Source organism: Heteronotia binoei, chromosome 18, assembly GCF_032191835.1.
Source record: "Heteronotia binoei isolate CCM8104 ecotype False Entrance Well chromosome 18, APGP_CSIRO_Hbin_v1, whole genome shotgun sequence".
Lineage (NCBI taxonomy): Eukaryota > Metazoa > Chordata > Lepidosauria > Squamata > Gekkonidae > Heteronotia > Heteronotia binoei.
In genome coordinates this window covers 27644803-27665260 of record NC_083240.1, presented here as the reverse complement: position 1 = coordinate 27665260, position 20458 = coordinate 27644803, and the positions used below count along the sequence as shown (strand labels likewise).

At 46.1% G+C, this 20458-nt stretch overlaps 1 protein-coding gene across 2 annotated transcripts in view; it reads right to left on the bottom strand.

Annotated features, from left to right (window-relative positions):
* The window catches only part of SRRM3 (serine/arginine repetitive matrix 3), a 102142-nt gene that overhangs the window by 66087 nt on the left and 15597 nt on the right, over positions 1-20458 (bottom strand). For both annotated transcript variants that reach the window (XM_060259429.1, XM_060259430.1), the window contains exon 2: positions 12664-12928. In XM_060259429.1, coding sequence (XP_060115412.1) covers positions 12664-12887 — 224 coding nt within the window. In that variant the 5' untranslated portion in view covers positions 12888-12928. The remainder of the gene's footprint in view (positions 1-12663; positions 12929-20458) is intronic.

The following is a 20458-nucleotide window of genomic DNA, read 5'->3' as shown; positions in this document are numbered from 1 at the left end:
GGGTATAATGCCATGGAGTTTGCCCTCCAAAATAGCCCTTTTCTCCAGGTGAGCAAATCTCCTTCTTCTGGAGATCAGTTGTGATGCCAGGAGATCCCAAGGTCCCACCTGGAGATCGGCAACTTTACTTCATGCCCCAAGTTGCAATTATAACTGAGAACTGAGCCAGACCGTTTGCATAGCTCCAGCCCCTCCTCTATGTATCTCCACCTCTGGTTCCAGTTCCGGGCATGTTGATCAAGTTAGGGAGCTCTGAGAAAGGGCTGCCCATCTCTGTTGTTAGGCTTACAGCTGGCTCCTACTATGGGAACAAATGGATGCTCCCTCTGGGGCTCCTCTGCTTCTGTCTACATATTGGTCTACATATGTGGGGTTTTTAAAAAAAATGTTGTAAACCAAATTGTATCTCTTTTGGGAGAAAAACTAGGTTCAAATACTAAGTAAATAAATATTTTGTTTCTTTCTAGGCTTGCTTATGCCTTGCTTAATGATACTGCTTGTCTGCCAAACTGTTGATTTGGTAAGTTTGCTTGCAATCTGGATGCATGTTGTATAGTTGTTATTGCAATTTATGTTCTTTGAGTACATGGCATGTAATATGGCTACTTATCATGGAAGGAAAGGTCCCCTGTGCAAGCACCAGTCGTTTCCGACTCTGGGGTGACTTTGCTTTCACAACGTTTTCGCAGCAGACTTTTTACGGGGTGGTTTGCCATTGCCTTCCTCAAGTCATCTACACTTTCCCCCCAGCAAGCTGGGTACTCATTTTACCCACCTCGGAAGGATGGAAGGCTGAGTCAACCTTGAGCCGGCTACCTGAAACCCCAGCTTCCACTGGGGATCGAACTCAGGTCATGAGCAAAGCTTAGGACTGCAGTACTGCAGCTTTAACACTCTGCGCCACGGGGCTCCCATATCATGCCTTTGATTTAGCTGCCAGTGGGTCTACCTACACAGTTTTCCCATCCTTGGCTGGCAAGAGCTCTTTCCTTGTGCATGCACTGCCCCCTTAAGGAGAGGAGGGCACACTACAACAACAAAAAAACATATGGGGAAAGCTGCAAACAACCATATTGGTCCATGCAAAATCCATGGTGGTGTAGTGACTATGAGCGGCAGACTCTTATCTAGAGTGATGGACTCTAATCTGGAGGACTGGATTTGATTCCTGCTAAGGTTGCCAGCCTCCAGGTGGGGTCTGGAGATTTTCTGCTTTTACAGCTGATCTCCAGCTGGCAGAGATCAGCTCCCCTGGAGAAAATGGCTGCTTTGGAGGGTGAACTTTGTGACATCGTACCATGCCCTCCCCCCCCACTGCCCAAACCCTGCCCTCTTCTGGATCCGTCCCCAAAGTCTCCAGATTTTTCCCAACACATACCTGGCAACCCTATGCTCCACATGAAGTTTGCTGGGTCAGTCCCAGTTCCCTTAGAACTCTCTCAGCCCCGCCTACCTCACAAGGTGCCTGTTGTGGGGAGATGAAGGGAAGGCGATTGCAAGTCACTTTGAAACTCCTTAATGTAGAGAAATGCGGGGTATAAAGGCCTGCTTCTTTCAAAAGCAAGAACAAAACCTGCATCATAGGACCGTTATTAGGATCAACCAAATCAACACAAGTCTTCACCCGGCTGGATGTTACAGAATTTTAAAACGACAGAGAGGAGGAAAGCAGTTGCTTCAGGCCATGATGTTGCAACCTGATCTGACAAACATCCTCCATAAAATTCATGCAGGCATGCTTAACTTTATGGCCGATGTTAGGTTAAAATGTAACATGTGCCATTGCATTGCAGCAGACTCACAGCAACCCCGTGAAGTCCCCCTTTTAGGGGTTTCCAAGGCAAGAGATGAGCAGAGACACTTTGCCATTGCCTTCCGCTGCATGGCAACCCCAGACTTTCTTGGGGGATCTCCCACCCAAGCCAAGACCATGGTCAGCCCTGCTTAGCTTCCAAACCGTGACAAGACTGCGCTATTAGGACTGTGTTAGGTTACAGAAACCAAATCCATCAGGGCTTCTTTTGAAGCAGGAACTCATTTGCATATTAGGCCACACACCCCGATGTAGCCAACCCTCCTGGAGCTTACAGTAGGTCTTGTAATAAGAGCCCCGTATGCTCTTTGAGGATTGGCTACATCAGGGGCGTGTGGCCTAATATGCAAAGGCGTTCCTGATACAAAAAAAAGCTCGCATGCAATACCTTTCATTGGACCAACCAAATTAGCACAAAATCCTGTGCAAATGTTTGAGCTCACAGGACTTTCCATCAGACTTGATGTTACAAGATTTTTAAAAAAGACAGAAGGATGGAAAGCAGTCCTCTTAGGCTGTGGTGTAAAGGCCTGGATTTTGCCAACATCCTTCTCAGTGAGATGCCAGCCAACTGTGAGCTTAATTTTATTGCTTCTGTCTCCAGTCCCAGAGGGAGGGAGGAGAATCTCCTGGTAAAAACAAATATTTTTTTTGGGGGGGGGGGGAGACTTTCTGGATATCAGAGAGTTGGAGCAAAACAAGAAGTGACAGATGGCTCTTCTTCTCATTAGTCTCCCCCCCCCCTTTTTTTGCAGTTGGATTTCTTCAGTAAAAGAAAAAAGGCCCTGAATCCTACTAGAGAATTGCTTCCTTCACAGCTCAGACCCCCCTTCTCTCTTTGCCAGTTAAACCGTGGGATTCTGCATCCATCGCTTTGCATGGACAGTTGCTTTCATGAGCTGATGAATCAATGTGTTCCGTTCAAGCAGTTTGCCACTCTGAATCCAATGGTTTATTTTAAGGGGTGTGGGGGGAACAGAATTTCTAATACATCATGTTAAGAGTACTGCACTCATCCCCATAGACAAGGCACTTCAGCCCATAAAAGGTGTTTTTCCTCCCTGCCTCAATAGCCAACACCAGCAATTAGCAGTTGGAAACCTCCCAGAATTATAACTGATCTCCTCCATACATAAATCATTCATTCATTCATTTGAAACATTTATTCCACTTCTCCTGGAGAAAACGGCTGCTTTGGAAGATGGACTGCAAGGCATTATACCATACCTGGGTCCCTCTCCTCCCTAAACCCCCAACTTTAGGTAAGGTAAATACAGTCAAAACCCTTGGGGAAGCTTGGAGGCTATTTAAAACTACAATCCTAGAAGCTCAGATAAAATATATACCATAAGTTAGGAAAGGCACAAACAGGTATAAGAGAAGGCCTGCATGGTTAACAAACAAAGTAATGGAAGCTGTAGAAGGTAAGAAGGACTCCTTTAAGAAAGCTAGAAAGCTAGTCCAAGTGAGATTAATAAAATGGAACACAGGCTGTGGCAAATCAAATGCAAGACTGTGATCAGGCAGGCAAAAAGGGACTATGAGGATCGTATGGCAAAAAACATAAAGACCAACAATAAAAATTTCTTCAAATATATTAGAAACAGGAAACCAGCCAGGGAGGCAGTGGGGCCCTTGGATGACCAAGGGGTAAAAGGATTACTGAATGAGGATAGGGAAATGGTTCAGAAGCTGAATGCATTTTTTGCCTCCGTCTTCATTGTGGAAGACGAGAAGTGTTTGCCTGCTCCAGAACCACAAATTTTGGAAGGGGTGTTGACCTGAGTCAGATTGAGGTGACAAGAGAAGACGTCCTACAACTGATAGACGAATTAAAATCTAATAAGTCACCAGGTCCGGATGGCATACATCCAAAAGTTCTGAAAGAACTCAAAGTTGAACTTGTGGATCTCCTGACAAAAATATGTAGTCTTTCATTGAAATTTGTCTCCATTCCTGAGGACTGGAAGGTAGCAAATGTCACACCCATCTTTAAAAACGGTTCCAGAGGAGATCCGGGAAATTACAGGCCAGTCAGTCTGACTTCAATACCGGGAAAGTTGGTAGAAACCATTATCAAGGACAGAATGAGTAGGCACATTGATGAACACGAGTTATTGAGGAAGACTCAGCATGGGTTCTGTAAGGGAAGATCTTGCCTCACTAACCTGTTACATTTCTTTGAGGGGGTGAACAAACATGTGGACAAAGCAGACCCAATAGATGTTGTTTACCTTGACTTCCAGAAAGCTTTTGATAAAATTCCTCATCAAAGGCTCCTTAGTAAGCTTGAGAGTCATGGAGTAAAAGGACAGGTCCTCTTGTGGATCAAAAACTGGCTAATTAGTAGGAAGCAGAGAGTGAGTATAAATGGGCAGTCTTCGCAGTGGAGGATGGTAAGCAGTGGGGTGCCGCAGGGTCCCATGCTCTTTAACTTGTTCATAAATGATTCGGAGTTGGGAGTAAGCAGTGAAGTGGCCAAGTTTGTGGGTGACACTAAATTGTTCAGGGTGGTGAGAACCAGAGAGGATTGTGAGGCACTCCAAAGGGATCTGTTGAGGCTGGGTGAGTAGGTGTCAATGTGGCAGATGAGGTTCAATGTGGCCAAGTGCAAAGTAATGCACATTGGGGCCAAGAATCCCAGCTATGAATACAAGTTGATGGGTTGTGAACTGGCAGAGACTGACCGAGAGAGAGATCTTGGGGTCATGGTAGATAACTCACTGAAAATGTCAAGACAGTGTGCAATTGCAATAAAAAGGGCCAATGCCATGCTGGGAATTATTAGGAAGGGAATAGAAAACAAATTAGCCAGTATCATAATGCCCCTGTATAAATCGATGGTGTGGTCTCATTAGAAATACTGTGTACAGTTCTGGTCACCGCACCTCAAAAAGGATATTATAGCATTGGAAAAAGTGCAGAAAAAGGCAACTAGAATGATTAAAAAGGCAACTAGAATGATGCATATGGGTGCATGGATAAGACATTGCAAAAACAACAACAAAAAAACCCTTTGCTGGGATTGTATACACAGGTGTTTCAAGATCCCTTTGGTCAGGTGTCTTTCCTACGCACAGGACATGTGCACATCAGGATGGCGAGGATTAGGTCCTTATTATCCTTTGCCTCCTCAACCCCTCTTGTTGTTACCAATGCACAGGCACACACTGGTGAAACATTACCAAAAAGCTAGCTTGCTGTGATCACATCCCGATTCAGTTTGTGCAGAAGTGCAAGAGCACATGGATACCTCAGCAAAACAAAACAAGGCATTATGCAGTTTTCCATGAAGGATTCTGGAGTGCACAAGGAACTTTGGCAAGTTCTTCCTTTTGAAGGGATGCTGGGAGTACCAAGGATCAGTGTCCCCTCTAAGGCTGGAGGTCCCTTCCAACTCTATGATTTTAAGCTGAGTTAGTGTGAGCTAGCTCACAGATTTTTAGCTTCCAGCCCACACATTTTTGTCTTAGCTCAGGAAAAATGGCCTCAGGCCAAACTACGTAATTTATTCAGTGGCTCACAACATTAATGACAGGAGCTTACAAAGTAGAACTTTTGTTCACAAGACTTCACAGCTTGGAGGGAGTATTGCCCAGGACCCCAAATCTCAGCTTTTATTAGTTTTTTTAAAAAAAGTTTAACTATTATGTTTTATCCCTCCCTTTCGCCAAAGAGCCCCAGGCAGCAACTATGGTCCTCTCTTCTTCCACTTTATATTCAAGATAGCCTTGTAGGGTAGACCTGGCTCAGCTGACAGAACACAGCTGGCCTAAGGCTACCCAGTAAGCCAAGCAGCATTTTGAACCCAGGTTTCCCTCTGCCTACTTTTGTGTAACTCTGCGTAGGATGACCCCTTTGCTAACACAATTCTCAGTTAAGTCTCTACTCATGGGGATTTGCATGGATGCCCAATGAGCTTCCAGCATTTAAGAGACCAGTTGGTGGATGCTAATTGATTTTTATTTTATACCCTGCTTTCCGGTGATAAAGTGGCTCCCATGAGAATGGGAGAGTTGATTCAAGTGCAATACAAAACATTCCTTGTGGAGAGAATTCTTAATTGTGCGGGATCCAGGCATGATCAAGGGATCAGGATCCCAGCATCATCTGGCCAACCTCTACAGGGAATAGGATGCTGGGCTAGAAGGGTGCTGGGGCTGAATCCAGCCAGGCATTTCTCCTGTTCTTAATGTATAGTCCAAATCAGGTAACCTTGCTGTGAAGGAGAGGTGACTTAGATGGCTTCGCTGATGCCAGGCTTAGTCCTGGAGTGGAATTTCCCAGCGTGCTGTTCTACAAAGGGAGCAGAGAAGCAATGCACAGGTCAATTTTTGTGGGTTCCTGCTGCTGTTGAGGAAACAAGTCTGACAGGCTGGGCCCTCTGAGGATTGCTGTCGCTGGCAGATTGTGAGTCACAGGCCAGCTGGAGGGGGGTGGGAGCTAGAAGCAGCTGCTTCCCTTTATCAGAAAGAGAAAGCTGATGTCACTCCCTGGATTCAGGGGCTTCTGCTCTCCAGTATTTGGCCACAGTGTGGAAATCCCTCTGACTCATTCATCCCTTGGAGCACCAGCAGTAGGGAAAGGCCATCTTGGTCTGAATCACAGCCTGAACAGATCTCTATTGTCACCACCTGGAAGCCAAGAGTGGTTTCCTCCTTCCCCTCCAACGACACCAGTTTGGTGAAGTGGTTCACAGACTCTTATCTGGGAGAACCGGGTCTGATTCCCCACTCCTCCACTTGCAGCTGCCGGAATGGCCTTGGGCCAGCCATAGCTCTCACAGAGCTGTCCTTGAAAAGGCAGCTGCTGTGTGAGCCCTCTCAGCCCCACCCACCTCACAGGGGGGGTCTGTTTTGGTAGAGGATGGTAAAGGAGATTGTGAGCCGCTCTGAGACTCTGGGATTCAGAGTGGAGGGTGGAGTATAAATCCAATATCATTATCACCATCATCATCAATTGTGTTATCCGCTTAGGGAGATATCCATCATTCAATAGAGTCCACTCCCAGAGCAGACATTGCCCGATACAGTTGAAGTGCTGTGGACAATTGGTGTTACATCCATCAGCTTGTGTCTTAATTTTTGCAATCTTGAAGACTTGTTTCATGCTCACCAGCACACAACAATTACATATGGTACAGTCCTTGCAGGACCCCACCATCTCGCACTGCCCTGGGGTGGCATAGAATAGTATGTTTGGCTGGTTCTCAGACTTGTATGCCACTGACCTTTGACCCAAATTTGACAGCTGGTATGGATACCAGCATAAAATGTCAATAAGACTGATCATCAAACCTCCAAAGCAGTGTATCAATAAACTAGTTCAAGGTTGTTAGGAAGGAGAACTGCAAACGGGTAGCATCCAAAAAAAGAAAACAACTACCGGGATACCCTCCTTAGAGTCTAAATGATGAAATAAAGACAGGGATTAGGACAAACAGGATATAAACGGGATCAATAAAATCAACAGAATGCCTGGGGGAAATTACAGGTAGCAAATAAGCACACACACACAGACACACTAGGCACCAGACAAATAGATGTGGAGAAGGAATTCTGTCTAAAAAACCTACATCTGAATATTCTCCCATATTTTAAAAAAAAAAACCCTATATACAGAAAGTTAGCATCTCAGGAAGAAAATCCATATGAATATTTCCGCTGACATGCCAGTTATTCCAATGCATGGATTTTTAAGGAAAAACAACAACCGGAGAACTTTTCTAAGCTGCTATTCCTCTCTACAATCTGGTCCAGGAAATAACAGAAAATACATATTAGATCTAGACATTTGAGCTGGGACAGGTGTTCTGTGCTAATGTGCTTGTCTATATACAGTGTCAGCTAGGAGTGGATTTCCCCCAACTCTCTTCATTTACAATAACAGAATTCTGCTATCAACTTCATGCTACTCCTCCATAATTTTGACTTAATTTGGCAATTTCCTCTGTTTCCAAATGCTGTGTGCATGAAAATTACCCACATTCTGTATCAGAATAAACATCAACAAAGTTACAAGGAAAAATCATTATGTTATGTGTGGGAAAGAAGCAGACAGAGGACAGAACAGCTGGAAGTAGGGTCGCCAAGCCCAATTCAAGAAATATCTGGGGAGGGGCAGATGATTCAACAAGAAATTTTAAGATCTTGGGATATGAATTTAAGAAAGTAGCAGAAACATTTCTGTTGGGATTACAAATGGAAACATTTCCAAAAGAAGAGAGAACTTTGATTTGGTACTTGCTTTCAGCGGCTAGGACATTGTATGCTCAGCTATGGAAGCAAGAAAAAATACCAGAAAAATGGGATTGGATTACAAAAGAAATAACATGGAGTGAGATGGATAAACAAACAAGAATCTTAAGAGACTATGATTTGGAAGTTTACAGAAAGGAGTGGAAAAAGTTTAGAGGTTATGTAGAAAAACAATGGAAAATAAAAGGACATTGGGCAATTTTTTAATAATGATTAAGTATTAGAAAAAAGAAGAACATGAATCTAGGCTTATATGGTTCATATGGTTTAAGGGTACCTTTAAGTGTTAACATTTTACGTTTCTAACATCGGCGGGAGTCAAGTAACGGGGGGAGGGGGATTTAGAAAATAGCATATGGGGAAGATAAAAAAAAGTTATTAATGGATAATGTTACCATGTGTTATTAATAAAATTCTTTAAACAAAGAAATATCTGGGGAGTGAGACTCTGGGGATGGAGCTAAGAGACTTTGAAGGTGGAGCCAGGAGGAAGGTTGTGACAAGCATAATTGAACTCCAAGGGGAGTTCTGGCCATCACATTTAAAGGGGCCACACACCTTTTAAATGCCTCCCCTCCACTGGAAATAATGGATAGGATCACCTTCTGCAGATGCTATGCTGCAAATCTGGTGCTCCCCAGAGCCCCAGATACCCGCAGATCAATTCTCCATTATCCCCTATGGGAATCGGTCTCCCTAGGGAATAATGGAGTGCCCAGAAGACATTTCACTCTCCCCACCCTGGTTTTCTGATGATCCTGAAGTGGGGGAAGGGTCTCCAAACTGGGGGACCCCCTGCCCCCCACCTGGGGATTGGCAGCCCTAGCTAGAGGAAATGACCACTACCAAGGGTGGCATGCTGGATGTAGAGATCCACAAGACCCACCAAAGGAGGAAGCCCTTTCAGCACCTCTTAGGGTAGAGACTGCACATCAGTTTCCTAGAGAGAACAAATACATCCACTGACATCATTCTTGCCCATTGGTGAACTTAGAAATTCATTTGTGCATACGCTCCCTAGAACACAGGGGGACACACTGTCCCAGACGCGATACATGACCAAGGATGGATGTCCCAGACTGCATTTTTCTGTGTATGTTATAAATAGATTTAATTGTGACCTGACTTATTTTATTTTATTTACTTTGGATTTATATGCTGCCCACTCCGCAAGCGGACTTAGACACTGTATTTCACACCACTATTGCAAATGGTTATTGACAAGGGCTCAGTCTCATCCAGCTTTTCCTCCACAATGAACCTACTTTCCATGTGCATCCCATTAACCCCGCCCTAGTCTTTTTTTGGTGGGGGGGTCATAATGGTCTCCTCCTCCCTCTTTCACTGGTAGAAAAGCTAGAAAGATCCAACCCGTAATCTGCTGTTTTCTGGGGTGAACAGATTCAAACCTGATTTTGAGAGCAGTTGACCTTAAATAGCCTGAACAGAAACCAAAAAGGAATATTAGTCATCACCGAAACTAGGACAGAACCTTAACTGGTTTCTTTCTTTCTTTCCTTAGTGCTTATGTGTGCAGGAAATATCCTCCCTCCTACAGCAGCATCTCCCACTGCGAGAGATGAATTCCCGTCATGAAGAAAACACACCTACATAGGATTAAGTTGAATTTTATCCCATCCAAGGAACCCTGGGTAATGTCCCCAGTTTTATTCTTACAACCTTCAGACTGAGGTAAGTTAAGATGACAGTTCGTGAGCTTCAGGGCAATTTGAACTTGGGCATCCTTCACCCAACCAGTGGTGGACCAGCCGTGCCACTTACAGGGAAAGCACCCAGTTAGGCACTGCTCACCACGGCCACTGAACAGCCAGGAAGGAGAGGAGCCAATCTCTGGCACCTCTGACAGTGCTCCAAGGGACACTCCACTCTGCCCAGGTTGAGCAGCAGTGTGGGAGAAGACAGTGGGTGAGTGAGCTGGCACCCATGGTTGGCATTGCTCAACAGGTCTGAGGCAGGTGGACCAAACAGCATTGTAGTGCAGAAGGAGACTCTCAGCATGGCTTGCTCCTGGGCCATTTTAACGTTCCAGTTCACCCATGAATCCAACATTCTAACTGGGGTGGCTGAACTGCAGCTCAGGAGCTGCATGTGGCTCTTTCACACATATTGTGTGGCTCTCAAAGCCCCCACCATCCCATCAGCCGGCTTGGAGAAGGCATCTGTCTCTTTAAATTACTTCTCCAAGCCAAGCCAGCTGGCGGCTTGGAAAAAGCTTTTAAAGTTGTTTATTTCCTTCCTTCCTTCCTTCCTTCCTTCCTTCCTTCCTTCCTTCCTTCCTTCCTTCCTTCCTTCCTTCCTTCCTTCCTTCCTTCCTTCCTTCCTTCCTTCCTTCCTTCCTTCCTTCCTCCCTCCCTCCCTCCCTCCCTCCCTCCCTCCCTCCCCTGTGCTATACTATACATAACTCCTCTTTCTATACATAACTCCTGATACCAAGTCTGAGCTAGCAGCAGCCCTCCAGGGCCTAGGCAGCACTGCTGCCTGGCATTCTTTAACAGGAGCTTGAGCCCGTTATCTTTTTATGTTAGGGATACTTAGCAGAGTTAAGTAAGAGGTAACAAAATAAACAGCCAGCACACGGGCATTAGCTTAGAAGCAATCTTTGATGATCTAGTGAGGAAAGGGGTAACTTTAGGAGTCTACAAAACAAAGCATTGACATCCTATCTAACTTCTCTAACTTCACGTTTACTTTCTGAGGTCTAAATCATCTGGTAAGGAAGACTAGAGATTCAGACAAGAGCCATAAATATGAGACTCTAAACTTTATCCCTAGTCCGTCGCTAATGTATCGATTATCCAATTAGAGCGTCTCAATACTAGTGAATATGTATATTGACACCTAGTTTCCGGCAGCAAATACGTGGAGACAATATTATTGGCTGTAACTCGAAACTAAGCGTAGACATCAGCATGCATAAACAAACAATTATCTCATGACTTCAGGAAATGAAATTGCCAAAGCCTAACATTTTCATGCAAAGCATGTGTTAAGTCATATTGATATATAGGGTTGCCAAGTACCTTTCAGCCCCCGGCAGGGAACCTCCCCCGACGTCGCTGGTGTGATGACGTCACCTGGTCTAGCCATTTGGGAGGGAAAAACTCTATGGTATCTACTGTACCATAGAGTTTTCCCTCCCAAATGGCTAGAGCATCCGGGAAAACCATAGAGTTTTCCTGGAAATGCCTAGAGCAGCGGCCACGGGACATCACCGGTGCGATGAAGTCACTTCCGGGTGACATCATCACATTGGCAATGTTGGGGGAGGTTCTCCCCGCCAGCCTAGTGTGGGCTGGCAGGTTGGGAACCTCCCAGGTAGGGGAACCCCTGCCCAGACCGGGGGCTTGGTAGCCCTACGGCTATAGCTCCTCCTCAACCTGTTCCCCTTATGCCATCAGATTGATAGTCCACTTAGGTCAGTATTGTTTCTTCTGATGGCCAGAATCTAAACAATTCTCAGACTGAAGCCCTTCTTAGCTTGCCTAATGGAGATCCTTCAATTAGTAATAGTGGGGATTGAAACAGGGACCTTAACAGTGAGCCATGAGCCATGGTGCTGGTGGTGGTGCATCTTTCTACCTCAGTTTATAAAATGTTGGGGGACACAGAAGGTTTGAGGCCCAGTTCTCCAGTGGTGAAGTTCTTGCAAAGTAAGATGTGACTTAGTGGCAGCATATCCACTTTGGATGCAAAAGGTCCCAGTTTCCATCCCCATCATCTCCACTTGGGAGATGTCATGATGCCCTCCCAAATCCTTCTAACTGGAGAGGCCAGGGGCTAAACCTGGTCTCTTCTGCATGCAAATGAGATACTCTCTCAGTGAGACATGGGCCTTTCTTGAATAGCTGGCTTCTGCTGAAACAGATACTCGGCTATCTTTAACTCCAAAGAGAGTTCTGGCAATCACATTTAAAGGGACTGCACACCTTTTAAATGCCTTCCCTCCATTTGGAAATAATGAAGGATAGGGACACCTTCTTTGGCAGCTCATAGAATTCAACCTCAGTCCAATCTTTTTGAAACTTCGGGAGTGTTTTGAGGAGAGGCATTGGATGTTATATGGAAAATTTGTTGCCTCTACCTCAAAAAAACAGCCCCTCAGATACCCATGGATCAGTTCTCAATCATATCCTATGGGAATCAGTCTCAGAGTATAATGGAGTGCCCACCCAGCAGACAGTTCCCTCCCCAACCCCCGCTTTCCAATGACTCTGAAGCAGGAGGAAGGCCTCCAAACCAGGGTATCCCCTGCCCCCACCTGGATATTGGCAACCCTACCCCCCAAGTGGAGATGATGAGGTTGGAAACAGAGACCTTTTGCATCCAAAGTGGATACTCTGCCACTGAGCCACAACCTCTTACTTTGCAAGAACTTCACCACTGAGAACTTGAGGACTGGGCCTCAAACCTTCTGTGTCTCCCAACATTTTATAAACTGAGGTAGAAGAATGCGCCACCACCACCACCATCTCCCAGAGTCTGGGCCCACAGCCTGCAATGACACTGACTCCTCCTCCAGCCTGGTCCATCACCCTTCCCATTTTACCCTGAAGAAAGGAAGCCAGTGCTCACCCTTGCTCCTCCATCATCTCCTGGAGTTCCATACACTTCAGTTCCACACGCCTTTTCCTCTCATGGTCCAGGATCTCTCGATGGGCCTTCTTCACCAAGCCGGCCTCCACCAGCCGAGCTTCTTCCTCGGGCTTGTGCCATGTGCCTGAGGCACTGGGCTGGGGGAAGCCATTGGAAGCTTCATGTGGAGAAGGCATGCTGGTGCCGTTGTTGCAGACAGACATGCAGGCTTGGGGGCTCACACGGCTTGCTTCTTCGGTGGTCCCTGCCAGAAATTAATAAGAATAATCATTAACCTGCATCAAGTCACAGCTGACTTACGGCAGCCCTTCATGGGGTTCTGAAGGCAAGAAGTGGCTTGCCATTGCTTCCCTCTGGGTAGCAACCCAGGCATTCTTTGGGGGGTCTCCCATCCAAGTCCAAACCATGGCCAATCCTGCTTAGCTTCCAAGTTCTGAAGAGCTAGCCTTGGCCATTCAGACTGCTGGGAAGGAAGTCATTCAGACTTCCTCACCTCCAGATGCCCCAGGTGGGACAAGAGAAGTTGCAAAACCACCATCATTTAATATATTTCCATTGATGAATAATGCTGCAGTTTCTGTTTGTTTTCCTGACAGCAGATGAGAATGACAGCAAAAAAAAGAATCCTTCTAAATCAGAACAAAAGGCCCATTTAGGCCAGCATCCCTTTCCCCAACCGTGGTTATCTAGATGCCCCCAGGGAATCTACAAAGAGATATCAATGGACAAGGCATAAGAACATAAGAGCATAATAAGAGAAGCCATGTTGGATCAGGCCAATGGCCCATCCAGTCCAACACTCTGTGTCACGCAGTGGCCAAAAAAACCAGGTGCCATCAAGAGGTCCACCAGTGGGACCAGGACACAAGAAGCCCCACTGTTGCCACCCCCAAGCACCAAGAATACAGAGCATCACTGCCCCAGACAGAGAGTTCCAACAATACGCTGAGGCTAATAGCCACTGATGGACCTCTGCCTTGGTTCTTCATCCACTTTTGTGCCTGCACACAGCCAAAGCACAGCACGATGACAGTGATGGAGGAGGAGAAGGAACAGACTGGATTTATACCCTGCCCTTCACTCAGAATCTCAGAGTGTCTTACAATCTCCTTTCCTTCCCCTCCCCAGGACGGACACCCTATGAGGTAGGTGGGGCTGAGAGAGCTCCCAGAGAACTGCTCTCGAGAGAGTAGCTCTTTTGAGAACTGTGACTGAGCAGAAGGTACATGTGGGGGAATGGGGAATCAAACCTGGTTCTCCCAGATTAGAGTCTGCTACTCCAGTCTGGCTCTCAATTTGGATACATGGGCTTTGGCCAGTAGGAACCCATGGATCTTTTTCTTTTTTGCGCTGCAGCTTCTGAGCAGAAGAAGTCTTTCAGGTATCAGCTTTGCAGGCTTTAGATTCTCTTCCATGGGACTTTGTTTTAAAATGGAAATGAAATACATTGAGCCAGCCAAAGTGTCATCATGCCCTATAGATGCTCCAAGCGAACCCAGAGAGAGCTAAACATTGAGCATCATCACATTTCCAAGTCCAATCACGTCTTCGCATTACAATTGTCATCTGGATGCCAAAAACGTGGCCTCACTTTTGGCTGTCCGAATCAAAGTTTGCCCTTGACATTCCATCGGTTTGGATTGGTTAAAAGAATGAATAATGCTGGTTACGCTTTTTTGCTGAAGTTATCAATCAGAAAATGTATTACAAGGCAGCGACGGCATCGAACAGAAGTCCTTTTCAACATTCTGTCCATGCATATTGGGAGACTGGCAACTGGCCATATCAGAAGCGTCTTCTGCCAAATATGTGTAGGTATTGCCTTACCTGAACAGGGGCATTGCATCAATTTTTTATGCATGCGCAAACCACAAATGTGCAAAGCACTTTCCAGTTTAGAAAGCAGACAGCTAAGGGGAGATGTAACAGAGGTTTATAACATCATGCACAAGGTGGAGAGAGCAGACAAAGAGAACTTTCTCTCCTCTCCCCAAAAAACTAGAACTTGAGTCCACCCAATTAAGCTATGGACAATAGATTCAGGATAGACCAAAGGAAATAATTATTTACATAGCAAGTGATTAAAATGTGGAATTTTCATCTGAGGATGTAGGGATGGCCACAGGCATAGCCGGCTTTAAAAGAAGAAGATGATTGCACTCTTCCCTCTGAATCAGAGACCGATTTCGCATTCACCCGTACGCCGCTCTCACGCCCGTCTTCTCAGCGCGGCGTCCTCCCGATTTCCCACTATTTGTGCCGGGGCTGCAGCAAACATCACAGTTTTCGCACAGCAAACAGAAACCACTAAAACCCAGTTTCCGTTTGCTGCATGAAAACCACAATGTTTGCTGCAGCCCCGATGCAAAAAGTGGGAAATCGGGAGGACGCCGTGCTGAGAAGATGGACACGAGAGCGGCGTAAGGTGAGTGCAAAATTAGCCAGAGTCTCAGAGCGGCTTACAATCTCCTTTTTCTTCTTCCCCCACAACAAACACCCTGTGAGGTAGGTGGGGCTGAGAGAGCTCTTACAGCAGCTGCCCTTTCAAGGACAACTTTTGTGAGAGCTATGGCTGACCCAAGACCATTCCAGCAGCTACAAGTGGAGGAGTGGGGAATCAAACCTGGTTCTTTCGGATAAGAGTCAGCACACTTAACCACTACACCAAATTGGCTCTCCCAAACTGTCTAAAAGGGAATTAGACAGATTTATGAAGGCTAGGTCTATCAATGGCTACAAGCTTTGCTGACGAAAGGAAACCTCCACATTCAGAGGTAGCCAGCCTCTGAATACCAGTGCCGAGAACTATCATGGGAAGGCCTCAACTTCTATGCCTTGTTGTTGACCATCCAGAGAACTCGTTGGCCACCGTGTGAGATGGGATGCTGGACTAGGTGGGCCATGATCCATCACGGCACTTCTTACAGTTTTATGTTCTTAAAGCAAGAACTGCTTTTTCCAGTATCCTGGTCCATGGATACTGAAGTTGCACTTGTATGCAAAATGCATGCCGTGTCTGTATTCAGACAACATGGTCCCTGTATGTATTCAGAACCGTGCACTCTTGACACCCACTGAAGCACATGTGGCCATGGCTTCTGAAAAGGACTATATTACTACATAAGAAATTGCTTTATACCAAGACAGACCGAGCGGTCCTTTTCGCTCTATATCGTGTCTTCATATATATTTATTTATTACATTGATCACTTGCCTTTCCAAATGGGACCCAGAGCTCAGTATTGTCCCTTCTGATTGGCAGGGTCTCCCACAAAGGAAGACCTTTCCCAGCACCCTTACTTGAAACCATTTAACCAGAGAAGCCAGAGACTGAATCTGGGACCTTTGGTATGCAGAGCGCGTGCTGTGCGATTGAATCACAGACTGTCAAATATTGCTTGTGAAGCATCAGAGAACGGTCAAATATCCACTGCTGCTGTAAAACCTTCAACCGGTGGTGACAAAACTTGCAGCAAATACGGGGTGTGTGTGTGTGGGGGGGTGTTCATCCTCAAAAAATCTGCCCAAGAGAAGCTGGAACATACAACAGCCCAAATTGAGAGGTACAAACCAATTAGACGGTGCTTTTAGAGAATGCGATGCATTTCTCATTTATGATGAACTGGCAGGCTTTTTCGCAATAACCTCATACGTTCAGCTGGTATTACAATCTCTGTTAGATGGAAAGCTCAGACTGAGGTTTGCCTAAGAACAGTAGAAGCAAGATTTGCACCATGGGCTCATAGATATCCATAGCTCAATCTAGTAGCCATAACTATTGCCAGCATGGGGTAATGGTTAGTGTGTCCAACTGGGAAATGGGAGATGCCAGTTCAAATCCCCACTCTGTCATGGAGGCTCACGGGGTGACCTTGGGCCAGTGACATCCTCTCAGACTAACCTATCTCACAGGGATTTTTTGGTAGCAGGAATGAGCTCCTTTGCATATTAGGCCACACACACCCTGATGTAGTCAATCCTCCAAGAGCTTACAGTAGACCCTGTACTAAGAGCCATGTAAGCTCTTGGAGGATTGGCTACATAAGGGGTGTGTGGCCTAATATGCAAAGGAATTCCTGCTACAAAAAAAGCCCTGGTTGCTGTGAGGATAAAACGGAGGAAAGGAGAAGATGCTGTAAGCTGCTTTGGGGCGCCATTAGGCAGAAGAGCAAGCTATAAATATACGAATAAGTCATTTTTAAAATATTCTGGCCCTTCCTTCAAGAAGCTAAGGGAAACTTACATGGTCCTGTCCTCTATATTCTCATAAGAACCTTATGAGGAAGGTTAGGTTGAAAGAGAAAGTGAGTGACACAAAGTCGTCTTCAAGGCTTAATGCAAATTTGAGCCTGGATTCCCTAGGCTAATGCTCTAAATGCTGCTCTGCTCTAGTTCATGTAATACTTCAGCAGCTGAGACTTTAGATCAGGATGGCTAAACTTGCTTAATGTAAGAGCCACATAGAATAAATGTCAGATGTTGGAGGGAGGGAGGGAGGGAGGGAGGGAAGGAAGGAAGGAAGGAAGGAAGGAAGGAAGGAAGGAAGGAAGGAAGGAAGGAAGGAAGGAAGGAAGGAAGGAAGGAAGGAAGGAAGGATAAATAGATGGGGAGGGGGAGGGAAGGAGAGGTGGAAAGCAAGCAACTTTAACTTTCCTCCAAGCCAGCTGATGGGGCGGAGGGGGCTTCGAGAGCCACACAATATGTGTGAAAGAGCCACATGTGGCTCCTTAGCCAGTTTGGCCAACCCTGCCATAGGGCATCCATAGTCCAGGGTTGTACTACAGAGGCAGCCAGTGGCAAATCACCCCTGAACATCTCTTGCCTTGAAAGCCCTACCAGTTGGATAAGTCCATTCTGTAGGGTGCAGGCCTCTGCTCTAACCACTACGCTGCGTTGGGTAGCCAGATTCCTACGGTGGGGTGCCTTGCAAGTCTGCATGCTGAATGTTGCCCTCCCCTCAATTTTTAGCAGAAGTTAACTCTGGCTCTGCCATTCCAATGGCCTGAACCGTGGAAATGATGTCTGATCCAAGGGAAATGAGTCCAACCAGAATCTTTGCCCTTTAAGCAAGATTCCTGTCCAGCAATCAGAATGATTCTCCTCATCGGCGAAAGCCAAAAACAGCTGGGATCCTTTGGGACGGCTTTCACCGGGATGTTTTATGAGGCAGCTATTAGGGGAACCTTAATGGCCTGTTCATCTTCCCAAGCTTGATGCCCCCTCCTCTAAATCTGGACTCAGTCAAAGACGCCTGTTGTTTTTTTCCTCCCCTGCCTCTTTGGCTTTTGCACAGTAAAAGATGCTAATTTGCCCATTTAATCTTTCTGCCTTCAAAAAACGTCTCGGCAGGGAGGGCCGGAGGGGAGAGGAGAAATTCCGCATAAATAAACGAGCATACGCCAGAGAGAGAGAGAGGTTGGAGGCTTTGAGCGGCAAGGAAAACATCAATGGGGGGGGGGGGGGGGAGAGAAGAGGCCCAAACAAGGCTCCCCTCGCCCTCCCGCGGCAGAAGGAGCCTCATCAGGAAGGCGGGGCTGCCAGCCCAGAGGCTATTTTTAATCCGGAGTGGCACTTTGCAGCTCTGCGCTCGGCCGAGCAGTGGGAACTGGAGCGAGACCGCCTCATCCAGAATCTGGTTGTTTCCCCTTGGAGGGGTATCTTCTTGGGAGGCAGGTTATGAGATCAGTTGGTTCTTAAAGACACAGAGCAGAAAGAGATACAGTTGCCAACTTCCAGGGGAGACCTAGAGATCTAGAATTACAAGTTATTTCCAGATGACAGAGATCAGTTCCCCTGGAGAAAATGGGAGTGGGGAGGGGGACGATGGCATTATACACTGCTGAGGTCCCTACTCTCCCCAAAGCCTCCCTTCCCCAGGCTCCACCACCCTCAGATTGCCAGGAATTTCCTGACCTGGTGTGGTGCCAAACTCCAGCTGAGGCCTGGAGATCTCTCAGAATTCTGGCTGGTCTCCAGACTGCAGAGAGTAGTTTCTCCTGGAGGAAAAGGCAGTTTTGAACGACAGACTCCAGGGCATCATATCCCCTCCTTCCCCATCTCAAATGCTGACATCTCCAGACTCTCCCCCCCCCACACAAAAAAAATCTCCAGGAATTTTCCAACCCAGTGCTGGCAACCATAAAAGTTGGAGTTGGCTACCTTAGATTGTATTTTTTTAAAAAAAGAAAACATCTGCCCTGTTTCTTTTTTTGTTAAAAATGTACAAACAGGTTCAACACAAACATAAAAACCTGCTTGAGAGAGGGGTACCTGAAGGACCTAAGATTATGTTTCCCCCGTTAAGATTCTCCTCCCAAGACCTGGTTCTTGCTGCCTGTCTGAGGAGGTGGGGTGGAGTTGCCAAGGAAAAATGGGGCCTTCTCAGTGGTGGCCCCTCCTATTTGAAATTCCCCTCTCCTTCACTTCATGCATGCCTGCCCCTGCTCCGGCTGTTTTTTCAAGTTTTTAAAGTACGGTGATTTATTTACTTTATGTGTGTGTGTGTATATTGGCCACTGTGTGATACAGAGTGTTGGACTGGATGGGCCATTGGCCTGATCCAACATGGCTTCTCTTATGTTCTTATATAAAGTCCACCTTTCTCTCTGAGACTAGGCAGATTACCCAATGTTGTAAATCAATGTAATTGAAGGTTTTTTGCTTGTCTGGATATTTCCCCCTCCCCCCCCCCCCTTGAAGGGTGTATATTCTGCCTGAGGGTTCTATTCCAACTCCTGCTTGAGATTGTTTTCAGCTTCTCTAGCGTTTTGTATTGTTCTGCTGCCTTTTGAATTTGTTTTTCACTTCTTTATCGTTAGCTGCCTGAAGCAAATCTCTGGAGACACAGAGTACAAATCTTCTCAGTGAAGAAATACAATTTTTATTAATCAAAACCAACAATGGAACCCCCAGTAGGAACAAGCCCTTCAAAATTTAAAATCCCAGTCAGCCTAACTTATCTCCCAGGGTTGTTGCCAGGATAAAATGGAAGGAGGGAGACCCACAGAGTTCCCTGAAGAAAATGACAGATTTTTTAAAAAAATTTACTCAGGAGAAAAATTTCTTTTGCCAGTAGGTCTCAGTTAGTGTTTTATGTTCATTTGTGTTCTGTAGGCAAGTTGTCAGGGTTGTATATACAGTTCATACCTATAATTTTTATTCATTGGGCACTGTTTTATCCCAGCTTTTCTTCCAAGGAACTTCCATGGAATTTCCCTTCCTCCATTTTCCCTCACTCACAGCAACCCTGTGAGCATGGTTGCCAACCTCCAGGTGGGGACTGGATAGCTTCTGCTTATACAATTTACCTCCAGTCAACAAAGATCAGTTCCCCTGGAGAAAATAGCTGCTTTGGAGAAGACTGCAGATTTATACTGTGCCCTTCTCTCTGAATCAGAGACTCAGAGTGGCTTACAATCTCCTATATCTTCTCTTCCCCCAACAGACAACCTGTGAAGTGAGTGGGGCTGAGAGGGCTCTCACAGCAGCTGCCCTTTCAACTCCTGCAATAGCTATGGCTAACCCAAGGAGGGTGGAGTCTATAACATTGTACCCTGCTGAGGCCCTTTCCCCCCCCCAAACCTCATCCTCCCCAGACTCCCCCCCCCAACATCTCCAGGGATTTCCAAACCCCAAGCTGGCAGCTCTAAGTAGGACAGTTCAGGATGAATCTCCCCATTCCAGTTTAATTTCTCCCTTTGAGAAATAAACCTTTAAGTCCTTGGAAATGGAGGAAAAGACCTCCATCATATTTTCTTATGCCATTTCCCCCATT